Consider the following 27903-nt stretch of genomic DNA (forward strand, 5'->3'; position numbering starts at 1 on the left):
TAGTCAGATACTAAATTAGTCCCACCATTTATAAAGGGGTTTGCTCAGATTGTTTAAGATTTTGTCAGAGTGACATAGGCTATTTTATTAAATACAGTTTTAAGTTTCCTTGGTCTAATGTCAGGATTCCACTGTGTATTAATAACCAATATTAGAATAAGAAGACAGAAGAGAGGTATATTTTCCTTTATTGTTTATTATAATACAAGAAAACCAAATCTAGAAAGCACATTTCATGGAGCACCATATTGTAAGAAAATTTTGCTGGCTCTCCTACAAAGTATATTTTTGACATTTAAACAATGACACACACATAGTCAGTACACACAGGCATCTACACCCCTTACAATCTTAAAAACAGCCCCAGAGAGACCCCTTTTTCATATACAGAAACATTAAGGTGCACAGAGGAATGCCAGTGTGAGGGCATCTGAACGCCAACTGAGTTAATTACTCTTTTGTTAGCGATCTTCATAAGCACACAAGCCTTCATTGTCTCACCCCAGTCTCTCTTCTCTGAAGCCTCCAAATTGGGCCCAAAGGTCACTGAATATGTATCTAGCACAGACATGGTGTAGAGTCAAACAAAACTGGCCAATATTCCCTACCTGATACATCCATTTCTTTGGTTAAAGTACTGAATGAGTCTTAAAAACTCTTAAACCTCCACTTCACATCACAAAAAAGCCACTTTCACACATACAGAAACATAACCTCCCTCCCCACACATACCTGAATGCATAGCACTGATACCTTTTTGAGAAGATTTGTGGGTTTCCCTACCAAAATAACCTTCATAAAACTGATTTTTTTTTCCAAATGTTCAAACATTTTCTTTCTTTCTTTCTTTCTTTCTTTCTTTCTTTCTTTCTTTCTTTCTTTCTTTCTTTCTTTCTTTCTTTCTTTCTTTCTTTCTTTCTTTCTTTCTTTCTTTCTTTCTTTCTTTCTTTCTTTCTTTCTTTCTTTCTTTCTTTCTTTCTTTCTTTTCTTTCTTTCTTTCTTTCTTTTAGACAGGGCATGTTTTCCTGCTGCCTTAAATCTAGGTCATTGTCTACACAAGCAAGAGCAAAATGCTATTGTTTTCACCTGTACAAAGTTTTACATCCATTTTGTACAGTGCTAAATAATGATGCTAAGCACAGAACAATGTAGAATGATAGCCCAGAATAGCTTTTTACCTTGCTCAAAATGAAAAAGTACTAGAAGTTTCCCATACTAATGTTGAGACACAGGTTTGGGATCTCTATTATATACAGTAGCCTTCAAGAATACTTTCAGGCACCTGTTTTGTGAGCTATTGCTCAATATATATGTATGTCACACTGAAGCACCTCAAGTAATGCGGTTTAGTGCCTTCAAACACTGAAAGTAAGAGACAAAAGCAAATCCAGCCTCACAGCAGACTAGACTAATTCTGAAGTACAATGCTAGCAAAGTAGCAAAATTTCTGCCTGGACCCAAATCAACACACTGTTACAATAATTTAGGGTATCTGACATATGACCACTTCTATATATATATATGTCTGAAGTTTAATTTCAAACCTTTTCTGTAAAATGTTTTAATTGTGTCAACAAAAAAATATGAAACACTTGTATTTCTATCAGCCACTTACAGAAGATATTTTTTCCCCTAAGCACATTTCTCTTTGCAATACTTCCCCTGCTCTCTGACCACATTTTTTCAAGAGAAATGTAAGGATTTGCAAAATGTATTTCTGTCTTGATAATTGGTAAGTCTGAACTATCTTTAAGTTTTGAGCAGGGTAAGGTATTCTTGGTGCCAAGAAAGAAATTAAGTTATTGTGTATTTTTTTCTTGTGGAAAATCCTTGGGGATTTCCCATTCACAGGAGCCAATTTTATCAATCCTTTATACTATGTGATGAAAAGGCATCTATGAATAACTAGACAAAATAATGGACATTCAAAAGGAGAAAATGGACTTGACAAATAACTGTAACTTTAGATATACAAAGGGGTATTAACTAACTGAATTATTAACTCAGACTCTCTCCTCCAAGCTAAAGGTATGTTTCAACAGCTGTGCTAAACATTTGGCTAGCATTTCCGAGATAAACAGTTCAGACTTCAACTGTATGATGGGGAAAAGAAGACAGAAATAAAAGACTCACTAGTTTAAGTTTAAAAAGTCTATGGAGTTGCTATGGATTAACACAGTTTCAGATTATTCAAGAATAGGATATAATAAAGATGTTGTGCTGGGGATATCAACACATATGTTCACTTGGAGTAATGTCTACAGCTTTACTCAGTTGAATAAAAGGACAGTGTAGCAAAACCAGAAGAGACTAAAAGACAGGCAAAGAATATGGACCTGTATAAGAATGTGAATTACTGTTTGGCTTAAGAAATAAACAAAAGGTATTTAAATTTTTATAGAGTACATAATCACTGCCATACAGAAGAAAAACTGGGATCAATCCTGTTTATACTCTTACAGCATACAAGAGCAAGAGATGAGAATTATTTTGAAAAACAGCCAATTTAAATCGGGGGGGGAAATCTGGTTTTATTTGTTTTTCTTTGTTCTTAAACATTATGTTGTTGTTGTTGTTGTTTTTAATTTTAGTATTCCCCACCTCAAGAAATATTTAGATCTGAAAATTCAGGATCAGCTTCTTACAGGGACGATGAGACATCAATTATCACATTAGACAATACAAAAATAATAAGAGCTAAATCGGATTAAAATTCCAGAAGAAATTATTGCACCTTCCCCTGAAGCATCTGATACAGTCAGATGTAGGACACTGGATTAAATAAACCTTGTAGTTTGGCTGTGTTACTCTTTATATGTTATTAGGTTTAAAAAATTCAGTTATATATCCCAGTTAGTCATGAATACGTGTAACAATGTTCCACACTGAGCATTTATGTCAGTAACATTAATGAATGGGAGGACAGAATAATTAAAAATACAGGTCTAGACATGATTTATGTGTGCATGCATACATATACGACTACATTAAAAATATGTTATACATAAGTATGCATACATAAATGCATATATACACACACAGACACGAATTCTGAGAAGTGGGCCTCATCAGAAGGTCTCAAGACCATTTTTACACCCTTCTCTGATACATATTACCAAACTGTGTTTGTATATGTTTAACAATGTGTGGAGGAAAATGTGAGAAGGGAAGCCTGAGCCCGAATATTGTTATTATTTCAGATCTGGGCTTGAAAACACATTTCTAAATGCCTTGTACATTGGCTTAGTTGACCAGCGCCAAGCAAGAAGAAATACACAATATTAAAGGGACATTGTGAAAACAAAAGTATTTATGTATGTATTTTCTGTTATTTCCTGTGTTTTTATTAATACATCATATTATTGACAACTGGCAGGATGAAAACATTAAAATAAATAATTTTATTTTTACCACTTATCCTGTTTTCTATTTCATGTTTCTGCCACAGTTGAGACAAAACTTAGATAGTCACTCTCCTTATAGGTTTTCAATTATCAGCTCTAATGGGTTAGTGCATTGTAAACTTGCCTTTTCATCATGCTTGATTAAATCATTTTAGTTTTAGAAATACCTAAACTCAATACATACTCTAAGTTGACAATATCTCTTTAAATATAATTAATAATTCCTCAGACCCATTCATATTAAAATTCTGCCATCTTTTACATTTATTCATATTAATTCACACTGTTTGTCCTCCCTGTTTCTCTGTGATGGCTTTTGAGCACACAATTGAAACAGTCTCCTTTTGTGATTGTATAACTGCAGCTAATCAATTCTGAGGCTGCGAACAACTTAACTTCCAGACAAACTAAGCTATAAACTAGTTGCAGATATCTGAGATAGCAAAAATCAGCATGACTACATTTAACAGGGTATCTAACAGGATAGGTTTCCATTTCAATGAGGTAAAGTTGTGTATAAGTTCCCCCATCCCCAAAATACAGCTGTAAGGTCATTATCTCAAATAAAAATAAGAGAGAATAAGTTACTTTTTAAAATGCTAAAAATGAAATTACTTTTCATCCTATTGCTAGAAAGAGAGCAAGGCAGGTAAAGAAACAGAAGAGAATGTTAAGAAATGTGTGTTATCAGCTCTGAGAACTGAGGGTTGGTTGGCATCAGCTGAGTTTTGTCTCATGATCCACACTCCAGATGGTTCTTGCTGTTTTGTTACAAATAGTCTAGGTTTTTTAGTTTTCAGATTGCAATGGGCTTATTTGATCACCTTTCTTTGTTTGGTCCAGCTCCATAGATTTTAACATCTTCCTCAGCAGGCACAGGCCTGCATACCAGATACAAGCATATAGACAGAAATACAGAGTCAACATGCTGTGCAGAGGCATCTGTGGAGAGTACAAATACCAGCATGCAATGTTTCATCTTGATCTGAATAGCCAGTCTGCCTGCACGATGCATTGCATGATGGTTCCTGTAGACTCTGAACAATAGATTCACTGCAAGAAAGGACAATCGCCACACTCCACTGCGTTTCCATGCAAAGTAATTGCAAGCCCCTTGGCTCCTCCCAGGTTGATTACACTGGCCACAGGAGGGTAAAGAAGCGTTTCTGATGAAAGAAAGTGTGTTGCTTTTCCATGGATTGCCTTCCAAGCAGCAATGCTTCTGGCTCACCCCAGGGCAAACACTTCATGAGACGGGTTCCTGGGAGGCAGGTCTTATCTCACCACTCTTCAGGCTCACCAGCAGCACCTTTTCACAGAAGCATCTTCACCTCTTCTGTCCCATAGCCAGTGCAGGAGTGGGATTTTTTTTTTTGTAAAATGTTTGTGTGGAGTTAGTTTTTTGTTTTATTTTCATTTCCTAGTTAATGTTCATTTGACCTCATTATCAAATGTGTTCTCCTGCAGTCATTTGAAAGGCCTTATTCAAACCAGCAAGTTTTCTTCCTTTTTTTTTTTTTTTCCCTTTTACATCACCTTAAAGGGACACATCTTTTGACTCAGCTTCTGTAGAGAATGGATTTCATCTTTTGCTGAAGTTTTGTTCCAGCCAAAGCCGAACCTCCTGCAAATTGTAGAAGAAGGGGCCTTTGCCTCCCAGGTAGGCAATTTTTTGTCTTTGCACAATACATACTCGTTCAAATGAAACCCCGTAGGCCACATTGGCATTGTTGTCCATGCAGTCAGCCACCACTTGGCACTGGGGTGGCAAGGAAAAGCGCTCTAGGAGCTGGTGAGCAGCTGCACATCGATCTTCCTGGTTCCTGTGTTTCTTAACTTCAAATGAAGAGGGAGAGATTCCAGGAGCAGCCCAGCCATCTGATGGGTGAGCCTCATCAATGTAGACCAACAAAAAGTCAGCCACACCAGAGAACTCCTCCACCAGCTTGCTGAAGGCTGACAGCTGGCTTGTGAATGGTGGTCAGGTAGCTGAACCAAAGTTGACCACCAGTGGCCGCTCAGAGTTAGCAAAATCCAGAAGATGGCATTTGGTTCCACACTTGCCACCAACACTATTCCAGCTGCTACTGCTGCCATCACTGCCCTTGGCTATGTGGATTACACTGGAGTTTGGGGCTTCTCCTCCCAGTTTGACCTGATGACAAAACAAATTAAAACATAGGAAGTTAGTGTGGATTACTTTTTTCTCTTCAAATAAATAGAATCACCTGTTTACGGAGCACACCTGCATGGACACTAGAATGGAGATACAATAAATCAACAAAACCAGCAGCTTCAAAAAGTGTATTTTGTCCATCTCCACTCACAGCACAGGGAAATGTGGCATTCCGGACCAGTATACTACTTCATTATTGTTAGAAAATTTGATCTGAGATCTGTCTTCTCCTGTCCACTACATACACAGTCCTGTCTACCCTTACACATTTGCAGACTTTTACTTGCTTTCAGTCTACCTCCAGTTTCTTCTAACTTTTCTCTGTGAGCCAAATTGTCTAAACACAATTTTTTTTCACTGCCATCTTCCGAGTTCTCTCCACGTGGTTCACATCATCCTTGAAAGCAGTATGCAAAACTTCAAAAGAGTTTTTACTGATTCTCAGAATAATCAGACAATTACTTCATGTATCTCACAGGCTACACCTGTTTATGCATTCCAGATGTTTGCTTTTTTTATGAAACATCATGACTGTTTTGGAATAACAGTAGACTGTTGTCTAAGGATTAGCGTGTGAGAAGTTATAATGCCTAGGTCTATTCTGCTTTTCTAGTTGCTTTCTATCATGGATTGCAGCATTTCATCAGTTCAGCCTGAATTTGGTGTATTAAATGTGACCCTGTTGAACTCCAACCTACATTTCAAGTAATTTTTCCAATTCTTCAAAATAATTCTGCATTGTATTCCTGATCTTCATGAGACTTGCAGTGCCTCTCAATTTCAACAGGTTTGCAGATTTCATACACGTATATTCTCTTCCATCCTGCAGTCCAAGAATGAAAATACTCAGAGTACCAAACACAAGAGAGATCTCTGCAAGTGTCCACTCAATGTATCATTCTTTTCTGAAAGTGGACCATCCAAGACTGTGCTGTCCGAAGAGTTTTCTAACCACTTTGCAGAAATTTCATCAGCAATTGAGTGACATATTTCCTTCTACTGGAATGTTCCTCTGAAGCTGATTGGGGGAAAGACAGCAGGAAAACGGGAAAGTTTATAAGATGGTTGAAGTAGGATGAAGTGAAAGCTTGACTGTTCTTAGCTCTACCCCCAAATCTAATTCAGACTCAACAGGCAACTGTGGAAAAGTCATTTTGCCTGACTGTTTCTATGTCTATAGAAAAAAGATAGAATATAAGCATTTCACAGAGGGAACTGCCAGAATAAGGTGGAGCCTGCAGAGGGCTCCAAGATCCTTAGCTGATAACTGCTATAGAACTGCAAAATATTATTACATAAGACAATTAGTTTTGAATGAGTTCAGCCACAGTAATCCCTATGTATCTTCCTTTAACATCAAGCACTGCAATTATCCTTTCATATTTTGCTGACTGTATCTCTGTCTTCTGTCTATTTGAGTATCTTCAGAAGTGTTGCTTTGAAGAAAATATACAGGGCCAAATACTTAAGTCTTTCATGTTTTATTTATTTATTTCTGAAGCTACATTCCAATTTTAGTCATTAGAATTTAACACTGAATAAGAACTATGAATAAAACTGAATAGCCAATTTTTGGTGCACTTTAGTTCTACATTACATTATAGGTGACCTGGTGAGTCAGATACGGTAAGAAGCTTAGTTAACAGCTGAATACTTAACTGATGCAATTGCTGCTGCACACAGACCCAAAGGCAAATAGATTGTCATTTAAAACCTGCTGTGTGCGTGGGCTGTCTGTTGAACTCAAGGAAGGAAAAATGGCATATCCCAGGTTTTTAGAAGAAAGGATCTATCTGTGCCCACAGAAAAGCTGGAGATGGACTTTTTACAAGGGTGTGTAGTGACAGGACGAGGGATAATGGTTTTAAACTGGAAGAGGATAGATTTAGGTTAGACATTAGGAAGAAATTCTTTACTGTGAGGGTAGTGAGACACTGCAACATGTTGCCCAGGGATGTTGTGGATGCCCCCTCCTTGGAGGTGTTCAAGGCCAGGCTGGATGGGACTTTGAGCAACCTGGTCTAGTGGGAGTTGTCCCTGCCCATGCCAGGGGGAATGATCTTTAAGGTCCCTTCCATTACAAACTATTTTATGATTCAATGACTCTATCTGGAGAAAGACAGGCTCAGGGACTCACACTCTAGCAGCTAAGAAGTAGCATTACACATTTGCTGCATTTAAGAAGAGCTGCCACAGGCCACCTACATCTTAGCATCTTAGCACCTACATCAAGCTTAACTGTTCTCTCAGTACCAAGCAAATGCTTTTTCAGAGCTAGCTTGCCCAAAATGTGCCTTTTGGGCAAAGCCTGACATGTAAGTATCTGTGCTGCACCCACTCCCTGGATGAATAATGGACCTCAGTATTTAGGAGTGTGTGCTCATCCAGTCAGAGAAAAGAAGTAATAACATGTGATTTATCTCATGAATCACAATTAGGCAACACAATTTGAATTTCTGATATGTGCTGGCACTCTTCAGAAGAAAATAAAAATAAAAATAAAAAGGATAGAGGAAACTAAAACTCAGCAATGAACAGAGCTGCTCAGGAGACGAGAAACATCTGAGCAGCTGTTTCCCCTTGCACTTCTGGTTTTATTTTAACAAAACTGTTATGACTGTAAAATACTCTAACCAACACTCTTGAACTGGGAAACCACAATCTGCTTCTTGATCCTATTTAAGCAGAAAGAGAGGCTTACATATTGTCAGCTCCTCATTGCCAACTCTTCACTCAGGTTTACCAAATACTTTCTAGGCAAGTTTGCAAACCCTGAAGGAACAGACTAACAAAACAACTCCCATCAAACACTATGAATAAGCCACGGGAATGCCCTTCAAGTACTTCAATGTTGATAATGAGGGTGGCAACATATTTCACTGTTCTCCAACAATGCAAGTGTGCATTCTGTCTCTCATACTCCTTATTGACCAAAAAATAGATGACGTTAGGAAATACAGTACAAATATGCCCTGTGTTACCTCACTGCAGTTTCTCTTCATTTCCCACAGTCATGAAGTAAGTCTCATGGCCGCAGGTTACCTATAATTTTAATTTTTGTTTCTAGGGAGTGCTTGTGTTGGTTTTTTTCCCCCTTAATGAGACATCCTTGCCAAGCAGGCATTCACACGGCATTTTCTACTCTTGCAGAGGAGTAATTAGGTCGGTGCCTTGTTCCATGCCAGTGTCAGGCACTCCAAAAAGCAGCTCTGCCCATTCGTTACTGCTTAAACATAAGCAGTAACATAAGCAGCAGCATCTCCACTAATTGGTCTTGATGAAGCGCTGACGTTCCCAAAGGGACTCTTTATTTCACCAGGCTAGGGAACCGACTGACACAGGATGACAATATCATCCTTGCTGATCATCTGCATTGTAGGCCTTGGCTGTCTTCTTTGTTGTTTTTTATTGAAAGAAAAAATAGCTCTTGGAAAAGAAAACCAATGCAATGAGAAAACAAACAAAAACTCCCATGTATTCAGCCAGAGCGCTTTTGAAATTTTACACAAAGGCAGGCAAAATATAAATTCTGAGAAACAAACTAGCAGAATTCCCCTCACACGCAATCCAGTATTTCTATAGTCACGTACTTATGTGCATGAATATTCAGGCATTCAGCACCAGCCTTCTGGATGAGGTGGAAACAGGCACAGGCACCCCCTCCGATGCAGCCTGTGTGGGACACGCAAGGTAGGCCAACCAAATCTGAGAGCAAGCACCAGCCTGACACCACAACGGTGTCACAACAGTTGAGACAACTTTATATTTGCTCGATAGCCTTGATCCTGCAGCTCCTTCTTCGAGTGTGCACACAGAGGGAGAAGAAGGTTGCTGATGTTTTAGCATGCAGACTGCAAAAGGATGGAGCCTAAGGTGCAGGAAAGAAAGCCCTATTCATAAACTACAGGCTAGAAATAGCATATACTGCTAACTTTGTTGTACATTCCCTATGAGAACTAGGAAAAGCCCCATGGATAAAACACTGCCTCTTCATTTACCTTTTCTTTTTTTTCATTTTGCTTTTATCAGCTTCGCCGTAACCCTTCTGGGATCCTGTGCACTGGAATACTGCTTTCATTCCCTCCATGAGGGATTTTCAGTTTGGCAGAATCATCAGGCTATGTCAACCCCCTAAAGAAAATAGGTGTTGCCAGACAATTAGCAGTCTGTGAGATTAGCCATTTAAATATGGGCATGCTGTGATTAGGATTGGAGACCAGTGACTGGTAATGAACTGAATCCCTGGAGATTTTTGCTCCTTTTCAAATTCTCTGCTTTGATTTTATTTTATTCTATTTAGCTATAGCCTCTGAACAGCCAGATATTTCTCAGTACTTCATCCAAATAATAATCAGACTCTCACTGGAGAATTATAAAAATGGTATTTTTTTGTTTGTTTTCTTTATTTACATGACTCAGAGTTGTGTAGTGGATAAAAATTACAGGAGGCCCTGCCTGGATTAGTGCATGGGAGTGGGAGCTCTTCATTTGTCATGGGTAGGTGGCAGCTTGCTTTAAGAGACTCAATTGCTCAAACTGGAGAGCAGAGACTGGAACTGACTTGAGTTCTGGCAGTCTTTATTTAGGATCAGGTGTGTGAAGCTGAGGGAGCAAAGTGAGAGACAAATTAAAAGGGCACAGTCCAGATAAAAATAAATAGTCAAATGCTGCTCTCTTTATTTAAATACTGCCAGTCCCACAAATAAGCATGCAAGGCAGAGGGAAAGCATAAAGGAGCCTTTTGCCTTGCACTCTTATAAAATAAAATGGATAATTTTAGTTCCCCTGAGCGGGGATCTTACAGCAAGTTTTTTAAGGGCTTATGTTTCCCTCAAGATGGGAACATGGCCTACAACACTGTGGCCTCTGGGCCACTGGGCACCCTTGTGGACTCTACCTAGAGGTGACAGAGGCCTTCACCAGTCTTCGTTAGTCAGCACTTGGAGGACATTTTAAGTTAATTTGGATTTTTATTTTGGGGTTTTTTACTCAACTTTAGCACTGTATGAATACACAGTGGTGGTTAGCAGAGCGGGTACACAAGGACCAGTTATGATCTTTTTCTAGGGTGCTGCATGTTAGCTAATTTTCTGTCTACCACACTCAAAGAGGGTTTTCACAAGGGTTTGACAAAAAGGCAAGCAGTCCTTTCAATCAGTTTTTTGCACATAAGGGTGAAAATGGAAGATTGCAAAGAGGTAGTGTGGAAGAAGTGAATTTAGATCCGCAAAATGCAATGGGTAGGATGAGGCCCCATGTGGGATAGCATCAGTCTTGAGTGTTTGAACTATAAGCTCCATGGGACAAATTGCCTGTTCCTCTTCAGGATACTGCCTAGTACAATGGGTCCATGGTCTAGGTTGGTCCTCAGAAACTATTACAACAAACATTATTATATATGAATAATTATGACAATGTTTTAATAATAATAATGACAATTACAAGCCCAAATTGTGTTTAATTTATGTTCCAAACACTGCAGGAAAGGTTTTAATTGTGGTTTTGTTTTGTTTTTCTCGCTTCTTTCATTATTGTTTTCATTTGAAAATGTCAGTGAAAAAAATTCTGCTAAGGCTGAACTTTGTAAAACCAAGAAAATATTTTTAATATCACACAATGTCTAGTTCTAAACCCTGAAAATACACAACACACTTAATTTCACAAATTCCCTTTACCACTGTCAAATGCAGAGACACTTCCTTACCTTGTCTGACAAAATAAAGTATAGAGGTTATGTCTTTGTTCCAATCTTTAAAATCTTTAAAAGATTTCCCCAAAAGGAATGAGTTACTGGGCAGCCAAACAGCAGGAAAAGGATCATGCCATTATATTACTTTCACATATACTTTTGTGATAATGCTGTGCAGCATGTGCTTAACGTGACAGCTTCCAGGCTCTGCATACTGAATTTTTTATTATTTTTTTTAGAATTGCATGATGTACCTATCAGGCTGGCAGAAGTAGCCAAAGGTTACTTAATTGTGCCACCCTGAAATCTCAGAAATATACCACTGGGTGATTACTGAATCAGCCTACTTGCTGTTAACATCAAGAGCTGGGTCTATGCTGTGCCAACTGTTCCCTCCTTGCTGGGTCTGTCATGCCAAAGCTTGCTGCTGGCCCATACTAAAGACAGTAGAAAGTTGTTCAAGTACATACACACACCCATAGCTTGAGATGTTGGATCCTTCTGAGGGCTGTAACATACATTTACACATGTGTATATGCACGTTCCCCCCATAGGTACACTACAGCATTCAGCTGCTTTGAGGAGATGCCATTAAGGTCTTCCCCCCAACTACCCTGCACTGAGGTGGAGAAGAAGGAGGATATCCTCTAGGATAATGTTACAGCTCTCTACTGGAGACCAGGAACAGTAGCTCTGCATTGCTGAAACACAGATCTCATATCTGGCACTTGAAAAGCTCCCAGCATGAGGCCTCACAATGTCACTGCTAATGGGTACAACCTTCTTTGTATCCATTTTTAAAGCATTTTAAGATAACAATTTATCACCTTTGGAATCCTAGAAAGTGGATTCATCCCAGTGCTAAATAAAGCATGGAACCTAGCATGTAAAAAAGCTTTTAAAAATAAATACATTTTTTTTCTCAAAACTTCTCTAGCTTTTTCTCTGGATTTGTGTAAGGTATGTGACATTCAGTACACAGGCTGTGTGCTGAAACAAATGCCTCACTGGCATTTTATACAGATGACCTGTATAAGACATGCAGAAGGCACACTAGCACCTTTCCAAAATGCTATTTTCTTTTTTCTCTATTACCACTAGGTGTGGTTGCATTTATATCTATACATATGCATATATATTTTTGTGTGTACACACATATACAGGGAAATGAGAGTGGACTGACTTCCAGAAGAGCAGATTATGTGTGCCTGTGTGTGTGTATTTTTGCATTTATACACATACACGTATATGTATGTACATATATAGATAGATAGATACATAGATACACACAAATATATATATATCTGTAAACATACAAACTCATATGAGAGTGTAAATACCTACACACATACACATACATGATTTGCTCTTCAAGACTCAATCCACTTATTTCTGTAGATAAACAGAGCAGAACAGTAAGTTAGAAAAATGACATTTAAATAAAATACTTGCAGACTTTTGATTATATAAAGTTAATGTAACTTGATTACTAGTTCGTTTTTTCTGTTACAACAATTAATCTGGTCCCAAAGACTGCCTAGTTGTAATGTAAAACATGCTTGCTTCTTAGGAAAAAATAGGAGGAGGATGTTCTATGAATCACAAAGTTGGTGCAGTGTAGACAATATCAACACTGAGCATGATAGATACTGAACTCAGAGCTAAGGAAATAAAAAGAAATATATTACTCACTGATTAAATTTACATAAGACAATAAAAATATAGAAAAGATCAGTAATTTTTATTCCAGTGGGCAGCAAAATGTGGAGAAAACAAGTGTTATTACTGTTCCAATAAAAAGAATACTGAATATACTCTATATCCATGAAACTCTGCATTGCTTCCCCACTGAGGATGTTAAAATCTTCAACTGTTGCTAAGTAATTTTGCCTATGAAATAACTGCCCTAACCAAAATGTGGTGTGTAATAATACAACAACAAAAAGCAGAGCAAAACCAAGTTGAAAATTAAGTAAGATATTAAAAAGGTTTTCTAGAAGGGAAAATGCATCAGAACAGCTATTTTAAAATATACTTTAATTTAACTATTCTGAGATCATCTCTTGTTCACTTTAGTCTTGTAACAAAATCATTTAATTTTGGAACAGTCTGTGTGCTTTCAAGGCAGACCTCCTCTCTTGTAATAGATTTACTTTAATCCAGACTCTAGTATCTACCCACAGAGTTTTTCTGGAATGGCTAACAGTAAATTTTTCTGCTAATAGAAATTTTACATCAAGTACTTATGTGAAAAATGCTATGAAATGTACTCAGGAAGCACTCTGTATAAGGACACAAAATAGTAAAACTAAGCATAGCTCAGGTTTATCCCCAGCCATCTGCAATTCTGATGTTCTAGCTGAAACTTGGTGATTATCTCATGAATACTCAACAATACTTCTTAAGCACCTGCTTAAGGACTTTCCTAATATCTGGCTTCAGGTAGAAAATTAGAGCAATAAGCAATCATGGATATGATATCAACTGCATTTTGCTATCCTGTTTAATACCCTCACTAACTGACTAAGATTAAGATATCACAAAAGGGTAGTCCTATTCAGGATGTAGAAAAAGATTATTTAATTTAAAAAGATGCTTTGAGGAACAGTCTTAAATATATTTTACTGTTTCTCATGCTTTAAAAAAAAAGACATCAAGCAGGGTATATTTCAAATTTTTGAACTCTACCAGTACAGCTTTCCAGCTGAAACTTTGATTTCTTTCTCCTCCTTACAGAAGCAGCAGAAGAATCTCCTCTATTGTGGAGATGGTGACTCTACTTCTTCTAATATTGCTCCCCAGTTTATTATGCCCCCTCTATATTTTGAATTCTACACTTATCTACCTTTCTGTGCCAATCAAGGGTTTCAACGATCTTCTGTCCTTATGGCCCATAATTCTATTAAGCAAAACAGAATGTTTCCATGAAATGTTAGTCAATTAGTTGCACCTTAAGGACAGGTGGCATGAATGGATTTTTTCCCCTTTTTGGAAGAAGGCAATAAATTTTGGCTATGTTTATATGTATTTTTTTGCTTGGGTTCATTAAGACCCAGAATTCATTATAGAGACCTTAAAGTCGAATTGGCCTGAACAACCTAGGTCACCTAATGGTGGTAAGGGAGCATTTTTAGTTACCAAAGTCCAAGGTATGAGTTTCATTGCCAACACCAAAAATAGAACAGAATCATCCTCTTTCTACAGCTGACATCAACAGTACTAATGAAAGGCAAAATATGACATTGGCAAGAACAGAAAGGCATGTGACATCTTTATTTTTAATAATTTTGTATTATTTAAGCAAAATAAGTTTGAAAATAACTCATGAATAAAAGTTTCCTTACAGCTCCTCACCTTCTCCAGACCCTGGGGCACATACAGGTTGCGAATGTGGGAACTGGAAATTTGTCTGTTTTGGAGCTGTACTACCAACTTTCACTGGAGCCTTGATCAAGTCATGGGGTATCTGTCCTACCTTGCCTTTTTTGTAAAATGGACACAGCTGTACTCACTGGCCCATTTAACAAGGGCACTGTAAACTTCACTTACTTAATGTCTGTTAGGAGAGTAAAAACAGAAACTAGAAGGGCTAGGAGAATAGTGAGCTTCATTCAGCATTACTTTATTTGGGTAGCCAGCTGACTGATTCTTAGGGTGGCAGTTAAGAGATTGACCCATTTGGCAGAAGTTAATGGTATTTATTTTTGTCTTACAGTGAAAATTAATGTCCCCATGGCTTGGGTTTCAGGCTAAACAGCTTGCATTCCATATCTGAAAACCAGCAAACATCAACACCACCAGCTCTTCACATCTCTAGGTAAAAGCATATACAAAAGCCCTTGTGGAGGAGTGAAAGAGGACTGGGGGAAAGGCGCTATTAAAAGAAGTATTTCAGAAGATACAGAGTTATTGTTTGGATAGGACCCCCATGACCTCACAACATCACATAGAGTATATTAAAATAGGTGGTCTAAATAAGACAACGTATTAACAGACTAAGCACTGCTTTGGAAGCCACACAGTTCTGAACCCAATTCTTTTGCTTACTAACTGGGTGGCCTGTGCAAGAAATTTCAACTTTTTGGGTCCATCTTTTCAATCTATAAAAGAGAACTATAACTATCTTATGAGACCTGGGCAGTATCACTGGGTAATGTTTGTACAAAACTTAAAAGGAAAAAAAAAATAAAAATACATGTTGCATAACTGCTGTTGGTTTTATTAACTTAAATCACCAGGCAGCTGTCCCTCAGCTAGTCAAGTTCACTTTTAATCTCTGACATGTTCCTCTGTCACTGCTTTCATGAAGAAAACAGACTGTTTCACTTTGTGCCCAGTTTTACTATTGCCTGGATGCTTCCTCCACCATAAAAATTAACATGCAAGTAATATAAAGTGCCAATGTAGTGACAAAGGTTCACTAAAACAATTCTATCTATGTTACATAGGTGACATCTATCTATGTTGAGCTGTATCTGAAGATGCAATCTTTGCATAATCTCTGAGGATCTCACACAGCAAATAATTAAACGAGCTGCAAAAACCTCTAGAGCGTTTTACAATTATTCTTAAGCAAAGATCTTGAAATACTTCGTAAAGTAGAAGATTATTATTTGAACTGGTGGGGAAACTGAGGCACAACTAAACTAAGTGACATGGCCATGGCTGCACAGAGTTAGTGTCAGAGCAGAGAGGCAGCAGTTCCTGAATCACGTCAACCTTTAGCCCCCACTTTAAAAGTACTGCACCTTCCATCTGATACCTCTCCCATCAAACCTAACATCAAATAGGAGATAGTCTGCACCGCACAGCATCATTCCTTTCCTTTCTCCGCTGACACCGGGGATGTTCATCACAGCCGGTTACCCACCCCAGCCTGCCTGTTCCCGGGCACCCACCTGCTTGTAGGCGTCCAGCAGGAAGCTGTTCCAGACGCAGCGCAGCCCCTCCGAGGTCAGCATCCTGCGCCACTCACCGCGCCCGGACTTAGACCGGCTCAGAAATAGCACCATGTGCTTCAGGAGGATCACAGAGTCATACAGCGCAAGGAAGAGGCAATTGGAGAAAAAGACCGGCAAGATCTGAAGCGTGATCAGCAAATCCACACTTAGCAGACCCATCTTCCTTGCTGCTTCTCTTCAGCCAGTTGCCTTCAGGTCCCTTTTTTGCCCTGTACCCTCATTTAAAAAAGTAAAGTAAAAAGCATTTCAAAATGCTCGTTACCCCCGTTTCAGCCTCTCTCTTTAAAATGAGCAGAGATAGTTAAATATGAGCAGGCTGGTTAAAACCGTAACTGCATTATACCCATTCAACTCGGAACTGCTTCTTTTTCGGAAGCTAAGATGTTAACAAAAATTCTTCCCTTAACCAGGAGACCTGATTTTGTTGAAGAGAGAGGCAGCTGTGTTTCCAGTTCCCTGCAGTTACAAAATTTAAGCTGAGATTGTTAATTGTTAACTTTCCTGCACTGTCCCATTGTTTCTCAGCTATTTAAGCACTGAACAGACCTCTCAGTTCTGAGTCAGTAAAGCTAGCTACCAGGTGCAACAATCCTTTCTTAAAAAAGGTTTATATACATAAACTTTCTGTTCCTTCCTCCTTTCCTCCCTCTCTCTCGCTCTCTCTTTCCCTTTCTCCCCGTCCCCTCCTCCTCTCTCTGTTCCTGCCTTCCTCCTCTCGCCCTCTCTCTAGCGAACAGCCTTTGGTGCAAAGTGCTTTTCCCCTCTGGAGTCCTAGCTTGCTTCCCTGAAGCCTTTTATACATTCCCTAGCTAATTGCTGCAATAGAGAAATGAAACCCTAATCTTAGTAAAGATCTTGACGTCAATGTAAAAGAGGGCTTTACTTTGGCCAGGACTGCAGGGAATAGAAAAATGAAATTCTCAAAACTTTTTCTTTTTTCTTTTTTCTTTTTTTTTTTTTTAAGACAGAGGAGGGGAAAAAAAAAAAAAAAAAAAAAAAAAAAGAGTGACAGACAGCAAGGGTGGATCTTTGCTGTGCTTTGCAAAGGCAAAAAGAAAAAAAATATATGCTCTTAAGAAATGCTTTCAAATTTTGAAAAAAGTATTTTTATATGACATGGAAGGTGACAGAGCAACGCAGGCTTCTGTTGTCCGTGGTTGTTGTTGTTTGTTTTTTCTCGTGGTTGGTTGTTTTTTTTTTTCCTTTGCCCTTTTGTCTTTTCCAGGAAGGTGTGTAAGCTGATGCATCCCAAGAAAGAGCATATTTCTGTACATTTTCCTCCCACTTCCATGAAGTACAACCTGTACAGTGTTTAAATGTCTTTTGTTGTCTTCTTGGCATTTAAGGAAACATAACTAAACACCCAGCACAGACTTATTGTACCGATGTGTAAGAGAAGAAGATAAGAAAGATAGAAAAAAAGTTTTTGAAAGATTTAAGGTTTTGAAGCTAAAGTTCCCTGCTTAAGAACTATATCATATAGTTTTAAATGCTGCTAATCAACTGAGCTTCAAGGACTTTAATAATCCCCTCTGATAACTATCTACATCCACTAGTCTCATAAGGATAACTAACTTTTGGTTAAAAGTTATTAAAAAATAATAAAACAAAAAACAAAGAAAGACATTTCCTCTGGCAGAGCCATGTGTGCTTTAACAACCACAAGCATCCCCTGCAGCCCCATGCTGAAGGTTTGTTTTATTCATGTGCACTTCTCTTTGTTCACCTTTTAAGTCCCATATTTAGTCCTCTTTCCACTTGATTTTTTGTTTTATTTTATTTTTTTTTTCCGGGGGACGGTGGGGTACAAAAGACACATTTGGGTTTGGTTTGTGTTGTTTTGTGGTTTTTTTCAGCATGGTTCTAACTTCCTAAGGTAAATACTTAATGTATTTTATGTTGCAGACATCCATAATTTTGTTTTTGAGTATATGTCTTCCCTATTTGCTTACGCAGGCTCTCCTCACCAGATATATTTCATTCCCAGACATGCCAGCATGGTATCTAATCTGTCAACTCGCATCCTTGATGAGTAGTACACGCTTTCTTCGTTAATGTATCTTAGTCTTCATCAGTCATCATGATCCTTTCACTGCTAGCAACTACAGAAGGTAAACAACATCAATCTTCCCTACTCTGGGGTCTTTCATTTTCCAATATTGTACTATCACTTGGGCTGTCATTATACTAGGATGCATATCTCTAGAAAAGCTACCCTATGTCTTGTCTTGGGCTCACCAAAAAAAGGGTTTGTTTAGGTAGCATAATATCAGGCATTTGCAAAAAGATATCACCGAGACAGGGTATCTTCCACCAAATGTTTACTCAAATAAATAATTTTAAAAGGTTATGCAAATTAAAGCAGTGACCTTCTGCATTACCAGCATAAATAAATAAAAGGAAAAGGAATGTAGTTTCTTTTTAGACTTAACAATTTCTAAGTCAAAATGTTGGTGATGACAGTTTTCTGTTGCCAGAGGAAGGACTGCCACCTCACAGATCTGGCTTTATTACTAAAACTTGCAAAAACATGTTATAAACAGGCATTTAATATATTCCCACACATGTGAGTGCAACACAGGAACAAGGGTCCCCAGAGCTGCTAAACTAGCTTACTGTGTGACCTCAGGCAGGCATATGTAATCACTTGATTACAAGCACTCTTACACCTAGATTATTCTTCTGTAGATCCACCACTAAAGCATCCATGATTCTATCTGGGATGGTCCTCTTTATTTTGGGAAGGTTGGTTAAAAGGCGGGCCTGGGGATTGCTGATGATGATGCCAGATGAATCATCAGCCATTGTTTCTGAGAACAGTTTGCAAACAGCTCTGAGGACAGTCCAGCCCAGGCTCTTCCTGTTCCCCAGAGGTAAATTCAGGCAAGAACCTGTGCTGGGAACACAATGTATTCTGGATTCCTGTGAAAAAACTGCCCCTACCCACAGCATGCTTCATGGGTGAAGAGGTTGTTTGTAAGACAGCTGGAGACCAGATGACTACGGAGCTTTGAAGTGCATTAGAAGTTGAGCTGGAAGTTCACAGAACTATCCTGTGAGATGCTATTTCATATTTACTATGTCACTTTCCTTGCCTATAAGGCAAACTCTGTGTACCGAGCTAAAAAGAACTACCTCTGGTTGTGTGTTTGAGAGGTTCAGTCAAGAGATGCTGACAACTACCTAATCCAACCATAAAGACAGAAATCTCTTGACTAAATAAAAATGGAAAAAGACAGTTCTTGCCATTGCTGTCTTCAGAAGCAGTCTGTCCTACAGGGCATAAGCACTGCTTCTCAGCTTGACAGTCTGAGGACAGCAGAGAAGGAAAGTGTAATCCTTGCTTCTTGTTGATACCGCTTCTCTCCATCTGGGCTGCAACAACTCATCCCTGTGTTTCTTTCTGTCAGACATCAAAAATACAAGGGACACCACTATTTGCATTTTTTGTGAAATACATGCATCTGCAGCATAATCTCAGTGTTGAAGCCAACAGTCTCTTATTACTTCCCTGCAGACCTTCATGCAAGGAAGAAAGGCTAGACCTCTCAGACCTTGAGGCATTAACAGAGCCTTTACTCTCTTGAAGGAAAACTGGATTAATTTGATACATGAAAAAAAAAAATAGGCAGTGTTGAAGATATGCATGAAAGAACTGAGATAGTCTTCAGCTAAAGCTCATTTCTGTTACCTGCTCTGCCATACTTTCCTATATAATTTTGGTACAGCCCTACAATGCACCTCTGTTCTCCATCAGCAAAAGAAAATAAAAATTGTCCCCTAATCTAAGGAGCAGTCAGATTCAGTAATGGGAAATTAAACATATCATCCATAATTTGTCAAGGTGGAATGAGCAAAGCCAACAACATTAAAGCATTCACTGTTACTAGACCTTGTATGTGGCTAAAGTCAACAGTATCAGTATAGATGTTCATATTCTGTAATGTTTATAAAAATCAGTGCCACCAAATCCATATCCATGCATAGCTTCATGTTTCTTCTCATTTTCAACCACAGCAGCATGAAGATTAGGACATGGGCAACTAGAAAGTTTGTTTACAGCAGCTCTCTTGATAACTGTGCCTAGACATGGGAAATTTGGAATTACTGCTGCTCAATCCACTTTCTCTCTTCTCCTTTTATATTGGATCTATACAAGCTTTCTGCATGTCAGATAGTGCATTTACAGCTTTCACTTGCTTCTTTGTGGCTGAACTACCTGTGAAAACTGCCACAGCACTCAATCCCACTGTATCTTGGTACTAAAATGCAAGACCCTGAGCCCACAATGAGCAGACTGATTGATATTTTGGTTACTCAGCCTTATTTTCTCAGACTAAGCAAGACCATTTTGAATACAGTTCCTCTTAGCAACACAGCTGGGAAAGGGTATCTCACAATGACAGGGAATGCAGGCTGCTGTTCTGGTCCTACCCCCAGGAGGTTCATGGGAGAGATCATCCCAAAGGATTCAACACAACCTGTATGCCTCCCTTGTTACTTCTCACTGCTTTCACTGCCAAAAACAAAGAATGAAGTGTTTTGTTTGAGAGTTAGTTAGTGTGTCCATGAGCTTATCCCTGGAGAATTGTGCAGCTGCAGAGTGATATGGCTAGAGATGGCAAGGACAAAGTTTAGCTCAGCTTTGCCTCCCCAGCCCTGGGCAAAATTTATTTATTACAGCCAAACAAGAATTTGTACCTCTCATAAAACTACATTTTTTTCTTTTTGCTAAAAGAGAAAAATCTCCCCATTCTCTCAGCAACAATTCCTTCACTTCAAATGCCATAGGGTGTTGCCTGAATGCCTATTTCTACTTTTTTTATTAGGATCAGCAGTACATTTTTTCTTAAAGAAGTAATATCTTCAATTAAAAATACAATTTTTCAGGCAATTCTCAGAGATACCTGGATGGATTACCCACAACGTGGATTCACCAGGCCCTGCCTTCCTTTGTCACTGCTGGCCACAGCACCACGTCTGAATGGAGCAACGTTCATGCTGCTGGCACCCAGCCCCATTCTGCCTGCTTAAATCTGCCTCTGTTCTCTACAGGAATCTTCTTACTAACCCCTCAAAGGTGAGTGCACTAAATATATCCTTACTGCCTAATTTATTTGCCTTTTGTATCAGCCTTCGTTTTGTTTTATTTGGGTTGGTTTATCACTGCCATTATGCTGCATAATTGGGAGTTGATTATTCTGTGAAGCTGGCAGCTGTGAGAGGTGCTGATTTAATAGCCCGGAAGACCTGATTCCTCAAGTTTATCTGCAGTGGGGCTGAGTACAGGTAGTGAGAATGCAAACTGCCCACAGGAGCAGCTCTCCATGGCAATTGGAGGGAAGCCCATGGGAGGGAAAGGGAGCCCACAGGAAAGGGAGGCCAACCTCACTACCCACTCAGTCCACAAGGCAGCACTACAATTATAGGTAGTTTCATCCAATGGATGCCAAACTGAGACAGTATTCGAATGAACTAAGGAAGAAAAAAGCCATATAATTGGAAACTTCAGGACAGGAAAAGAACAGAATATCCTAAGAGGCAGCAAGTTATACCTAGAACCTGGAGGCTGTCTTATAGTCAACGACAGTGGCTCAGAAAGATCAACGTGCTCGAGGAGAACTGATACTGCTGATTTCTCTGCAAAACCTGTTCTGCAGACTTCAATGCTGTCAGTCTGGCACCTTCTAAGAGCCTGTATTCATTGTATGACACCAAAGTGAAATAATTGACTCGTGGATGTGGGTGTGTAACAGTGACAAGTTTGAGGTTAGAATTCCCCACATCCCTTAGCTAATGATCCCCAAATTTCTATGCAAAACAAAAATAATCTTCCTGTTTCAGTAAACTAGAGTGAACAAACCTGATGCTAAAACACACCTGGCTGAGTCAGACTTAATTTTGGAACAAAACAAAACACCCTCCCCACCCTAAAAGATAAAGTAGTTTCTCTTAAGAAAAACAGGAAAGCTGATCTGTGAATAAAGACAATCAGAGAACTTCATCAGAAGAAAAATCAGTCAACCCAAATACTCTGAATATTGCACAACAGGAAAAAAGACCTTAAATGTATTGAACATGAGAAGAAAACTACTTACTCTGCTTGTAGATTCTGTAAATTATCTTCCAAATTTCCAAGAGAAGCTGGGACTAGAATTTACAATCTTCCACCCATATGACTATCCAGATGAAGGATATGTGTACAGGAGTCTCATATAGCTGTCAACAAGTTGGGCTGTTAATGTATTCCTACCCATCTAAAACACCAGAGAGATGGTGGGGGACAAAATCTTATTAACAGCTCTGTAGGTGTTTCTAAGTTGGCTTGAAGTTTTAGACAAGCCCTCCAGCCCCAGCTTTCCCAGCTGAGAAAGGGCCATTTCCTTTTTCCCTGCAAATCACAAACCGTCTTCCTCAGTGTATCCCCCTGGAGAGCTCCTAATCCAGTGTGTTTCAGTGAACTTAAATGAGATGTGTGTGCTTGTCATTCTTCTTCAATGTTTGTGCATGAATTTCAGTCACTGATGATAGCTATACATGACCCAAGCTTTCAATCTCCCTCCTTCACATCTTGATGCATTTTAAGTTCCACCTTTTGTGTATAATTTTCTGTGCAAGAGTGGAGGCAGAAATGCTACAATACCATAAAGAAGGTTCTTATCATTGTATTTCTGGTTAAGTCAGAAACAGAAATTGCCAAGAAACCTGTTTCCTTGAACTTGAATCCTGTTCTCTGACCTTATCTTCCCAAACCAAGACATTGAGATAGTTTAGATCTTATGTGGATCAAGAACTGAGGTTTCCAGTCTTTATCAAAAGACAGTTGGCATTACATCATAGCTAGGAAAAAAAAAGGCAGTCACAGCACCTCCTTATAGAAAGTCTAATACAAAAATGTGTGTGCTTTGGAAGGGAGTGGAATATTTGGTGCAATCTGGAGCATTGGAACACAAAAAATTAACATCTTACAGTATCAGTAAGTTAAACAGCAATTTGCCTGAGTGGAGGGCTTCTCGAAATGAGCCTCTAAGAAGCATGCAATTAGAAAATATATGCTCTTAAGTATTAATCAAAGTCCAGGAAGTGGTGGGTGCTGTAGTGGAAGCCATTAGAAATCCGTTAATTTATCATTATCCCACTCACATGTGAGATGAAAGCTGTACTGTACTCCCCGTATTTTTTTTCAGCTTAATGTACCAGTAACAATTAACTAAAAATTGTGGTTTAAACACATATAAAGTAGCTGTCTTATTATCAGATTGACTTGGTCTAAACTCTAAGTTTAAGGAATAAAGTTCTGTGTACTCCTTTATGCCATTGCCAGCTGAAGTCAGCATCACCAGTCTGTCTCCTAGGTTTCTTAATCAGATCCTTTAATCCTACGATATATTTAGTACCTTACAAACTTCTATCCTACTGCCCTTACACATCACTCTGTTCTTATTAATAGCTCTGTAGGTGTTTCTAAGTTGGCTTGAAGTTTTAGACAGTTTAATCCCCCCCATCTCACCAGGCAAGAATGGGGTGGAATGACCATCCCCGCTGACAGTTACGAGCAGTTTTGCCAGGGCTTCATTTTCAGTTATAGCTCTTCTGAATACCATTCACACTCTGTCTTAGATCAGACTATTTTGGTTATTTTGCTCTTTTTTTTTAGTTTAGATTCAGATTTCCCACCTAACATGGCTTCTCATAGTTATGTCAGATACTCTATTATCATCACTTGTATGCCATTTATAAATCATGAGTTTGCAGGCAAAATATTAATCTTTTCAACCTTGGCATCAAGGAAAACACCTAGGTCTTCTTGGCTGAGACAGTAAGGAATGCATGTGTGCTTTTCTTGCCTAAGTAAGGTAAGGGTACTTCTTTTATCAGACTGAAACCCAAGGCTTCTTTTTTAATTTCAATATTTTCAACATTCATTACAGAAACTACAGAACTTTGGATGAAACCATATTGTAATGGCCCAAAACTCCTTGTAAACATCTTGGCTCTCAGGCCATTTAAAGACTGGCATTTCACAGAATCACAGAATCTTAGGGGTTGAAAGGGACCTCAAAAGATCATCTAGTCCAACCCTCCTGCCAGGCAGGATCAGCTAGAGCACATCACACAGGAACACGTCCAGGCGGGTTTTGAATGTCTCCAGCGAAGGAGACTCCACAACCTCTCTGGGCAGCCTGTTCCAGTGCTCTGTCACTCTCACAGTAAAGAAGTTTTTTCTGATATTTCATTTCTTTAATTCTTTTATTTAATTAACTCCTTCAGTTTTCTAGATTCTTTATTAAAAATTGTGAAATGTACATGGGATGCAGTTGTACAATATTGCTCAAAGTCTGCCATAGCCCAAGGGCTCTAGCTTTTTTCCTGAACTGCTCAGAACATCTGTTCATGCTCTTTTTAAATTTTGTTTGTTGGGTTTTTTTCATTATATTTCCTTCAGTTTGAAAAATTGTCCATACAGAACATTTTCTTTGCTACATTAGAAAAAATTAATTTTATCATACAAAAGTAATCTAAATGATAATGCACTGTGCTTCCTGTAGTGGGATGTTAAATATCTACAAATATGTATGTCTTTTTTTTCCCCCCTCATGTTTTTCAGACCTCTGGTTACACACAAAATGAGGGAAAATAAGTCAGTCACCCCTCCAAAAAAATATTTCCCAGTAATTTCATTTTTACAGTGAAAACAGCACTCCTCACATTTCTGAAATATATCTCCACAGATAATAGGGATGATAGGCAGGATACCAACTCAGTAATATGAGCAGTGGAAAGTACTCAGAGCTAAGTTCTGTAAGAAATAAGAATATTTTCTGTCCTCTATTCCACCAGAACTGATTTCAGGCTTGTTCAGAGCTCTGCTTTACTGAACTTCTGCATTCCCAAGTTGGTGTTGCTGTTTTTTTTAAATTAATTTTAATCCAATTATCCTGTTTGGTTTAGAAATTATTTATGCATAGGAAGCCTTGTAGAAGTGTGTTCTTTCAGTCTTCACTGAAACACTGGAACAGGTTGCCCAGGGATATGGTAAATGCCCCATCCCTGGAAACATTTAAGGTCAGGCTGGATGGGCATCTGAGCAACCCTTTTCTTTGAATAGATGACCTTTAAAGGTCCCTTCCAACTCAAACTATTTTCTGATTCCGTTTTGAGGTGGTCAGAATTGTGCAACAATCATACAATCCCATGGCTTGTTCCATCCATCTCCTACTAGAGTTCCCTATATTAGGGTCATGATTCACGCTCATATCTATATGGTCTGTGCTTTACAGTAGCAAATACAATGTTTATGTTAAGTAATCAACTCTGCTAAGCCTTGTATTAGTATATATTATATATATCCCTGCCTTGAATGGCTTCAATTTAAATAGAACAGATTGAAGGAAAAAAAGTGGAGGAAGGGGTGGGAGTCCTAGAGAAATCCAGCAATTTTCACACAGTCACAAGATAGGACTTGAATTCCAGGGTAATGTAATTCTTATCTTTCAATAAATTTCTTTACATTTTTGATCAAGGCAAAGAATCATTCTAGCCAGAAATAAACATAAAATATCTGGCTTTATTCTCAGGTCTTTATTCAATTCATGCTGCCACAACCAGTGCTGGTCAGTGAAAGAGGGTAAAGAAGATCTTGATGATTTAATAATAGGGTATCCCAGAAAAACAGGTTTGTAAAATAGGGCAATTCAAGGGACATAACTAACTAACTAACTAAATAAATAGGTTTTTTTCAAAGGTTTATATTTAGCATTATCTTAGGAAATTTAGCACAGGTAAAGAGTTAAGGTTTTTTGGTTTTTATCCCCTCATAACATCCTTTGCTCTAAGTACATTTCAGTGTCTATAGATGCCTAAATATCTGGTGTGGGGTCTGTTATGCCTCCTTCCAAACCTAAAGAAGGAAATCATCTCCAAGCTGCTATCCTCCACCTGGGAAAGGTAAAGTTATTATGGATGATGAAAGCTGCTTGTTCCAAGGTTCAGCATGACAGACCATTTCAATAACTGCAGAAAGCATGTAGCCAAGAACATTAGTCTTCATCTTCTCTTAAAAATATTTGAAGAGGCATTTGAAAGGAAATGTAGTGATTCAAAAAGAAAAATATAATTCCCTTTGAATCAGAGGAATCCTAGTGGTGGTGGAAATAAGTGGTTTAGAAGGAAGAGTAGATTAAGAGTCAAAAGCTGTCGTATCCCCAGTCAGCAAGTAACTTACTGTGTGCATTTAAATAAGGCACTGAAAACCCCTGCCATGGTTTCCCTATATATCTATTTTTACCCAAGGAGTTACATCATACACAGGTTTTTATGAAACTTCAGTGAGCTTTTAAAAGTTATAGAAGTACAGAATGGTTTCGGTTGGGAGGGACCTTAAAGATCATCCAGTTCCAACTCCTCCTGCCATGGACAGGGATACCCCCACTAGACCAGGTTGCTCCACGCTTATTGTGAAAAAAAAATAATATTCCTGATATCTAATCTAAAACTACTGTCTTTTAGTTTAAAACCATTACCCCTTGTCCTATCACCACACGCCCTTGTAAAAAGTCCTTCCCCAGCTTTCCTGTAAGGCCCCTTCAGGTACCTTCCACTTTTGACTTTCCTCTGCCCTATACCTTTTGTGATCACTGACACCAGTAGAAGTTATTTGTATAGTTATCATTTTCCAGGAGTGTATCAGTTTACATGCATGGTGTACATCAATGTTGGTGACTGTAAAAATAGTAGAGCAATGACAAATAATTTTTATGTGTCCATTGTCCATGCTTGCAAATAGTAGCATCACAGTCAAATTTAGCATGGCAACTCAAAAGTGTACAGTTTCATGGAGAACTGTAGCTACAACTGGTCTCTGCATTGGTTTAGTTAGTGCTCATACACTATCATCACTGTTGTAATCAGCAGCAGTAGTAACTTGCAGTGTTGTTTTCTTTAAAAAAAAAAGAGTCAAAGCATTTTCTAATGTTAATTTTCTTTGATAACTAAGGAGCTTAACAGCAACTAAGTCATAACTAGTTTTATGGGAGACGTAAGAGATAATAATGAGTTGAATAGTAATAACAACACTTAGCACTTACGTAGCTAGGTGTACTTTCAAAGTGCTGTACAAATGCTAAATAATTCATTTTAATTAAAAACGCCTTGAAAAGATTAAAGGACTCTTGAAATAAGTGAGAAGTGTTACCTCAACAAGAGAAAGATCTGGCCCCAAACACCTCTATGTTTGAAAATTACTAAGAAACTAAACTGCATCCTAAGCTTAGGGAAAAATACTGCTTAATCACATGGAATAAGGCTTTGGAAATCAGTGAAGCTACTTGCACAAGTGGCAGGATCAAACTCTAAATTATACGTCACAGCTTTTCTCTTTTTTTTTCCTCATATTCTTTATTACAGACATTTCAGCCTTCAACATAACAGGTAAAAAGTCCCACAGACTTCACCAGAAGCAGCACCTTAGAAGTTTTTATGTGCTTCCTAAGTAGGTGTTTGTCTTTCCTGAGTTGCTCTGTGTTACATCAGCTGTGATGTTCATAGCTGTAAAACAAAGATTTTTGTTTGTTGCGGTGTGCAAAACCACACCTTTCTGTTTCTAAGAACAGGGCCTGTTCTTGGCACTTCTGCTATCTGCCATCAACAGAAAAGCTACTTTTCAAATTTAAG

The 27903-nt window shown here is 38.5% G+C and overlaps 1 protein-coding gene across 2 annotated transcripts; it reads right to left on the reverse strand.

Annotated features, from left to right (window-relative positions):
- Window positions 1–170: 170 nt before the first annotated feature.
- On the reverse strand, window positions 171–17011 carry DIO2 (iodothyronine deiodinase 2). 2 transcript variants are annotated; one of them, XM_051620897.1, is made up of 2 exons: window positions 16168–17011; window positions 171–5559 (listed from the first exon to the last, which is right to left on the reverse strand). In XM_051620897.1, the coding sequence occupies exons 1-2, from the start codon at window positions 16387–16389 to the stop codon at window positions 4942–4944; spliced, it is 840 nt and encodes a 279-aa protein (XP_051476857.1). In that variant the 5' UTR covers window positions 16390–17011; the 3' UTR covers window positions 171–4941. The 2 variants fall into 2 exon arrangements, with proteins under 2 accessions (XP_051476857.1, XP_051476858.1); XM_051620898.1 differs by having other exon boundaries at window positions 4987–5559.
- Between the last annotated feature and the right edge of the window lie 10892 nt (window positions 17012–27903).

This window comes from Apus apus, chromosome 5 (assembly GCF_020740795.1).
Source record: "Apus apus isolate bApuApu2 chromosome 5, bApuApu2.pri.cur, whole genome shotgun sequence".
NCBI lineage: Eukaryota > Metazoa > Chordata > Aves > Apodiformes > Apodidae > Apus > Apus apus.